The sequence below is a fragment of the Dermacentor albipictus genome, unplaced genomic scaffold (assembly GCF_038994185.2).
Source record: "Dermacentor albipictus isolate Rhodes 1998 colony unplaced genomic scaffold, USDA_Dalb.pri_finalv2 scaffold_14, whole genome shotgun sequence".
In the NCBI taxonomy this organism is placed as follows: Eukaryota; Metazoa; Arthropoda; class Arachnida; order Ixodida; family Ixodidae; genus Dermacentor; species Dermacentor albipictus.
Genome location: NW_027225568.1, coordinates 9,747,077 through 9,755,252, shown reverse-complemented (window position 1 = coordinate 9,755,252; position 8,176 = coordinate 9,747,077). Strand labels below are relative to the sequence as shown.

Below are 8,176 nucleotides of genomic sequence, written 5' to 3'. Positions count from 1 at the left end.
GACGTAAGACTGTCTGGCTGAACCGCATATGATGCTACCATAATCTAATATGCTGCGCACTAAAGTACGGTAGATGTGTAGCAGGCATTCATGGGAGCCCCAGCGCTTCCGGGACAGGACTTTGAGGACGTTAAGTGCATTGTTCACTTTTATTTGAAGGCTCTTTATGTGTGCCAGGAAGTTTAACTTTTTATCAAACAGAACACCCAGAATATTCTGTTCTTGTTTTACTGGTAGTGTGGCTTCTTGTAGCTTAAGGGTGGGATCTGGTTGTAGGCCTCTTTTTTGTGTTAAGACAACGCTAATAGTTTTTTCACTTGAGAAACGAAACGGAAATGATCGAGGGTCGTACATACACTTGCTAGGTAGGTGGGAAAGCGGTTAGATGCAAACATATATAGATGGTCCTCGGAAGCGCCCGAAGAATGCCAACGTATTATAACGCTCGTATACTTATGTTTAGTCGTATTTAAGAACCCCTGGTAAACAAAATTAATGTAGAGTCTCCCACTATGGCGTACCTTATTTTCATATTGTGGCCTTGACACGTAATACCCCCAATTTATTTGCATTAAATGTTTTACACACATTAGAAAGCATAGTCCTAGTGGTGGCGAATTTTTATTTGACTTGGAACCACTGCTTATGCATGAATTTGCAGAATCTTCTGTGCATTAAGCAGCTGGTGGCAAATATAGATATGTCAATAATGGCATTCCATGCAATGGCATTCCAGAACTTGGTGCAAGCATAATAAACAAGTTGAAACAAAAAGACAGTTTTTTTATTGTTTGATAATTTATTTGGCGTTCCCGTATATTGCAGAGCAACGCGGCTCCAACGTGTGCTGCGGTGCAAAGGGAACACTTGTTTGGCTTATGGATAAGAAATGAATCTTTTCCTGACGTCACTGTTGTGGCTAGGCAACGTTCATCGGCAGATATCTTTTCATTTCTCGTGCACTATTTTTCAATGATTGAGAAAATGAATGTCACCACAAGCAAGCACAGAAATATAGTATGAAACACTTCTTTGACGCAAGCAAGAAAAAACTAATCAAGTTAGGTTTATTCCCTGCATACTCTTTTCGGCACTGAAACGTCTTTACTTTGACCCATCTGTGCTAATCGTAATTGTCACACAAATGAGTCTGTCAACGATAATGGCCAATCTGGGCAGCCAAAGAATTTGTGTGCAGCAATTTGTGTACTCTCTCGGGAACAAGAAGCCCACCGAATCCTGGAAATGTGTGCACTTTTGACACCCTGGATTTCTGTGACTTTCGTCTTAAGAACAACGCTCAGTTTTTTGCGGGAAGATGTGTCTCAGCAGATGTTGACACTAATGGCGCTCACTTTTGGAACTTTTTTCGAACACACATTTGTAAGTATATGCTCAGCTCAACACTGCTGCGCCAGACTTGTGGTTAGTGTACGATGCGACAAGTGCAGCAGCATGCTGCACTGTGCTTCAATAATTGGCCGAGCACTCGTTTCGCGAAACTCGGTAAGCTTGTCTCACGCTGACCTCGCAGACGGCGCACTCGGTTGTGCACGCGGGGCATGTTTCAGAGCCTCTTCTTTTTTGCCGTGGCATATAGCCGCACAAGCCATGTTCAGATGCAATTGATACAATGATGGAAAAGATGTTGCGAGAGTTGGCAGTGAATGAGTGAATCCGTCCGGGCGTCCCATGTCCGTTGTTAAAACGGGTAGGCGCCCGTCGTGACGTAGAGGAAAAACCGTGTGGTGAACAACACCGTGCTGTTGGCCTCGTCTCTTGAAACGGCATGCAGGGTGACGCGATAGCTGGTCTGAGGCTGCAGGTCGCGAGTGGCGAACACCAGGCCAACTCCGTTGTCAGCGGCGTTAACGTCGAACGGCTGCGCTTCACCGCTAAGAGACGAGAAGGCCGTGTGGTGGAGCGCGGCCCCATCGTGGTCCCTGGCCACCAGTCGCACCACCGGGGTGCCAGAGAGGACGTCGCTTGGCAATGCCACCGACGCATACGTCACCACGTCACTGCTGCAGTCCTCTCGGTGGGAACAGCGCAGCCTGCAGGAGCTGCGTCATAGGCAATGCAGACGAGCGAGTCATTGGAAATGGTAGTTCAGGAAGGAAAGGACGTGCAGCTGGCCAACTCTGCTAATATCCATGTTTGTCGGGAGATTGACCAGCAAGTACCAGGCATGTGTGCATTGATGTATACTCGGAAAATTCAGCATGTCCTAAGAATACACGGATAAGTTATGGAGGTTATGTCACTAGCACAAGAAGATTTAATGCAGAAGAGATCGAAAAGCTGGTTTAATAGTAGGGTGCCTCGATGGCAAACAGGTTTATAGGGTGGGGACACGGTCTTCGCCGGCGCCATATTTGTTCTCACCTTCGCCGCGTCGCCTTGGAGCGGGTACAGAAGCCCTCGTGATTTTGTCGAAATCATCCACATTTGCGCAGGCAAAATGGGTTATAAATCGGGATGTCGTAAAAGCAACTGTTTCGTTTCGTAATATATTTGCAAGAAACTGTTACATACAAGATTAAGCATTTTAGAGGAAGGTTCATTCACGAGCTTCAGTCTAAGTACATGTGAACGGAAAATCGTTTTTCTCGGCAACCACTGCACCAATTTGTTAAGGTGCTTTTTTCATGCTCTACCAACCGTATGAAGTACAATTGCACGCGCACAAAGACATACACGCACAAATACTCACACAAACAAACACACACACACGTGCAACACGCATCCACACAAGAAAAGACACGCCGACACGCGTGTATGCACACAAATATGCACACACACATGCATGCAAATGATGCAGGCACACACTTCCCCATACAAGCATACACAGACCCAAACACATGCACACATGCAAACGAAGACACACAAACGCACACGTTGGTGCTCCCACAAACACCTAAGCGTACACACATAGATACACACAAACATGCATGCATATAAGAAATGGTGCATGCACACACACAAGCTAGCATACTCAGACACACAAACAAGTGATTACGCACATGGACGCACAAACACGCTGAGCTTGAACACAGATAGGCACACACAAACACAACCACGCACAGACAAAAAGGAGGCACATGCATGTGCACACACACAAATGCATGCACACATAAAACGCACAAACGCAGACAAATCAGCACACATCACACACGATCACACCCGCCCACGCATACCAACACGCATGCAATTACATTACGCACATATGCGCAAAGTTACACGAAACCACGCGAGTAATTCCACGCCAAATCAACCAGGTTCCTGTCAACGTCACATATATAGCTGAAAAGATTTGCACATGTTTCTTGCAGTTCAAAACACGTTCTAAATTTTGCAGGATTTTGGCGGCAGTTTATTTTTCCTGTCCAGTTGAGCTAGAAGGCACCAATCAACTATTTTTTTTCAATCATACAGTGTATGACCCAGTCATTCAATTGTGTGTAATACGGCAAGCAAATGAAGTGGTGTGACTGCGAAAATAGCCTTTTTGCACTTCGAGTGCTTTTGGCACCGGCATAAACGAGTAAAAATGCAAAGCTGGATTTTTTTCTCAGAACGCAGGAACATCCAGAAGCCACAAATTAAGATAGAATGGTAGCTAGGTTGACATAGTATACCTGGATATTATTTGAAGCTATCAAGGTTCCGCTGATAGCTTAAAAAAAGAAAACTGATCTTTTCGGGGGAAAAAGCTTCATGTTCAAGATTTAAAACAAGTACGTTTGGAGGTCGGCCTCAAAATATTTGACACATCATTAGATAGATCTACATGTCTGCTATGCATGTGAGAAGTTACAAAGAGGTATTATTTTCTGAACGCGAGAAATTTTTTTTTTTTTGAGTTTTCGCGTCAGCACTGGATTTTCTCCGACGTGCATCCAAGCTTGCCAGCCTTGTATGCCAACGATAAAGTTGGCTTCGTCTGCAACGTAGATGACTGAGAAATGGTGTCATGGTCTGCATTTTATTGCCAAGAGATACACGCTCTAATGCAATGCACCGTGTGCTTGGTGTGTGCAGGGTGAACCATACAGTCATTTCAGAAGAAATATCACGATGTGGTTATTTCGTCAGAGTGCTGCATAGTTAAAATGTACATTTGATGTAGTTTATAAACAGAAATATTTGCACTTTAAAGCAAGTTAATCCAGAAAGAGCGCTAATATCTTTTAGGCATAGTACTTTAAAAGCTATGTTGCACTATAATCAGTAAATTTGTTTACTGCTTTAGGAGAAACACTTTGCACGGTGACCCTTGGAACCAAAAAACTGTCGCAAGCCGATGCAAATAGAAAACACCTTCATAACTACATCTGAAAGCCTACCTGATAGTAGGCAAAGTCTTCTGGTGTTGCGCGTTACCACTATTCTACAGCCTGAACATGCCCGGGTACAAAATTCATATGCGTTCTGTTCAGGCTGATGTTATCAAACATGGTTGACATACACTTTTTGCATTCGTGAAAATTAAAATAAAATGTGAGTAGAGACTGTGGCGCTTGACGTTGCTTGTCTTGTTATTGATAAAAAGAAAATCCAGTCACCATATCTGAATATGTTTTGGGGGCTCACTTTATTAACGATATGTTCTTGCTAGAGGGCAAGGCTTCAATATTTATGCCGTCTGCGTGATTCACGTATGAGCATTTAAAAAAAAATTATTTCCCTCCGTCTGTTATTTTGCACTGCCTAAATGAAGCATGCATTCCCAACTAGACGAACAAACCACCGTTCTGAAGCCATAAAATTGTGGCTCAACCAAGCAATATGCTTGGCTAATTGGTGCAGAGCTGTCAAGATTTGCGGTGCAAAAGCGTGTTCTTCTTCTACACACCTTGGCGAAATGTGGTTCCGTGATTTTCTGCTGCTGAGGTCGTGGCTTCGATTCGTGGGGGCTGTATGCAGGGGACATATTATTGGACGATCACTTTCAGCCTTCGCATGACTTAGTGCTCAACCAGCCAATCAGCTCATCCGGTTTTGCTCAACCAGCTGATCAGCGGGCGCCTGATGGCTGAGGCGATAGTATCGCCGAAAGTTATCATCTCAGAATACACCCCCTGATGGCTTGTGTACCAAGATTTGGGTGCAAGATCCTTGGTCAAAATGAAGTTGGTGCTCGCTCTCTACCATGACATCTCTTGTTTTTTTATAAGGTCTTCAATCTGCCTGTGTCTGTCTCTGTGACAATCCCGTTATCCCGTTATGAATATCGACCGACTGCGTGTGCGTGTGTTTGTATGCGTGCGTGTGTGCATGTGTGTGCCATGTGACCTATGTAGCATGTGCCAAAGTTTAAAAACATGGAAGTGCCACGTAGCGGGACAGAACCAAGGTAATGTTGTTTTCCATCACTTGGAGCAAGTCAGACGATCTTGTGTGCACCTAAAGACATAATCAGTTATTAATTATTAAACTTGTTTCGAATACTACATTCAAAGCAAAAGTATGAATGATAAGATGGTAGACCATACTGAAAAATGCCTGATCCAGCTTTCTGTTGCTCATTAATGCTACATAAAAGGATTTCTAGCCAAGCCTGAAAGAAAGCCCGCGAAACACGAAGTGCCACATGATTAGTCGCGCGCCACTTCTTGCTGGCTATCGCGGGCTTTTTCAGGCTTGGAAAAAACGTTTATGTAATACGCATTTCATGTAGTGTAGCTTCACTTCATGTATCATTACCCTTCATATAATGTTATGGAAAATAAGCTACTGAGATACTGTATATGTAGTCAACATTACCAATATGTACCATTATAAACAAATAAATAAATAAATAAAATTTTATTTTAGTGATAGTTATTTACGTAATTTAGCATTTTACTTTGCATCTTCTGAGTATGGTCAGCCCCAACTCAGTTCCTAGGAATCTTTCACCTCGATAGGTCAATGCATCTGCTGATTGTACAAAAGGTGCCTGTGGGCCCCACAAGCCTGGATGAACTCTTCACCGCTGACACTACTATGTGCGCATGTCCCATGTGCCACATGAGCACACATAGCAAAGGGTAATGAACCCAGAAAAAAATGGGCACAATGCTGCAAGCGCTCCAAAGTATAGCTGCGAAAAACTGCCGTTCAGTCGAAGGCGAGCGTCGTGCAAGAACGGGGAGGTGCTCACTTCTCCCGCGCGTCCCTCTCGTAGCCGGCCGGGCAAGGCACATGGACGCACTCGAATGCTCCGCGCGTGTTGAAGCAGGCGTGGTCGAGGCCGCAGTCTGGTCGAGATTCCTGGCACTCATCCACATCTGCGAAGCAATGGCGGATCAAAAAAGAAATTCACTGTCAAGTGGCATGAATGAATGCCGGCGTTTTGTGCACCAAAGAGACGATTTGATTACGAGGCGCACCGTAGTGGGGTACGCTTGATTAATTTTTACCACCAGGGGACTTTATTGTGCTCCTTAAGCAGAGGACGCGGGCGGTTTTTCATTTCGTCCCCGTTGAAATGCCGCCACCGCGGCCGGGCTTTGATCCCGCGACCTCCTGCTTAGCATCGGAACACCGTAGCCGCTAAGCCACCGCGACGGGCAACTGTGAAGTGGTATCCTTAACTAGGATAATGCCGTATCGCACAGGATGTGGACGTCGTCATTCTTTCTCAATTGCGTCCATGTTCATCATGAAGGGGGCCTGTACCTCAGCCAAGTAAAATAACTTTCACTTTCTGTTCAGGCCTCTCTTCACGCATGACGAAAGTAGAGTGATTTGAAAACATCAGAAAAACAACGGAGAAACGCAGCGTCCTGCATGCGTTATGAGAACCTTATGCGGTGGCGGCCCTCAGATTCACCACATATCTTTGCATCAAGAGTAGCGCAATGAAGGCATTGAATATACAGATACAAGACGTTGATATCAATAGGGCTCGACAGTCCGCACCCTTCTCGTTTTCTTCATCCTCGGAACCTGTGAGCGCTGATCCATGCCTAGGAAGTGACGTAGCATGCTCAACCACTGTCGAGGTGGCCTGGGAGCTTTGGACTAAGTCTTTAGGGACTGTAACATCTGTGTGTCTCTTAGTCAAAATAGGTCTTCAGAAAAAAAAAACACTTTACTAATAGCGCTGCTTAATACGATAAGACCTAACGTTACGGCTACCCAGCACTGTGCGCATCGATCTTTTGCACGCATAACAGTTCTGTCGTATGTTGGAATGAATTCCACAAGTGTACTGGACAAATAGACTCTGAAGAAATGTGCCGTATTTGTGGGACAGTGGTACCATACCTTTAATTAAACGGATATGGTTTGAGAGCTTCCAGCTGGTGATTCATTACCTCCACAATGTGTCCTTCAGGGTTCTAAGCTCGTAAAGTACGAAGGTCTACTGATCGAGTGGAATTTGTCATGTGTGCCAAAAAGCTGTAGGTGAGTGTTCTTGGGGACGTGCATTTGAGATGCTGATATGCTCACCATAGTCCCAACCAAGACGACAATGATAAGAGGTGCGCAGAGGAGCAAGATACCCATTCTCAAGTTTTGTTTGATTATTTTATATTTCTTCTTTCTTATTTATACTGAACTATCCAGTTCTTGGCCAACCCCCCAGGGTGGGCAGATGATACTAATGTCAGGGCTCTGCAGTTACATCTACATCTGTCACGGAGTTCCACTGCCAGCTGGTACGGGTTAACTGCATGCTTCTAAACAATGGTGTAATTTGACCTGCACTATAAACTATTGCACTATAATAGCTGCACTTGGGTATCCGCCTGTTTCGCATCGCTAAGCAGGAGAGCCACTGACGTACACAGTCTTTGATATAGGCGTTCAATGCACTGGTACCATGCGGTACCACCACCTCCCACTTTTTATAATTAATGACGGCATCTGACGGATAGCCAATAAAGTTTTCTGCTTCCAAGACAGTTTTTATTGGCAATTAGATAAACGCTGTCTGCTTTTTGTCAAAATTGCATCAGTTAGCAGGCCTTTGGCAACAACTAACTCTGTCAGCCAGGAGCGGCAAGTACTGAGCTTACATTTGCGTTCCTGATGGTGGAAAACTTTGCACTGAGTTGGTTTCAATTATTGAAAATGTTGTGCTGCACTAGCGCCACTAGCTTTGTTGCTCTTGTTGTTCTCCAAACATCAAATCTCTCATACCCACTACGGGCGATCGAGAAAGAATTAGGTGGGTAAAGCGCAA

The 8,176-nt window shown here is 44.7% G+C and overlaps 1 protein-coding gene across 5 annotated transcripts in view; it reads right to left on the bottom strand.

Moving 5' to 3' along the window:
- Positions 1 to 1,046: 1,046 nt before the first annotated feature.
- Positions 1,047 to 8,176, bottom strand: part of LOC135913489 (hemicentin-1-like) — a 708,068-nt gene continuing 700,938 nt past the window's right edge. For all 5 annotated transcript variants that reach the window (XM_065446055.2, XM_065446056.2, XM_065446057.1 and 2 more), the window contains 2 exons: positions 6,146 to 6,272; positions 1,047 to 2,063 (listed from right to left, as the gene is read on the bottom strand). In XM_065446055.2, coding sequence (XP_065302127.1) covers positions 1,703 to 2,063; positions 6,146 to 6,272 — 488 coding nt within the window. In that variant the 3' untranslated portion in view covers positions 1,047 to 1,702. The remainder of the gene's footprint in view (positions 2,064 to 6,145; positions 6,273 to 8,176) is intronic.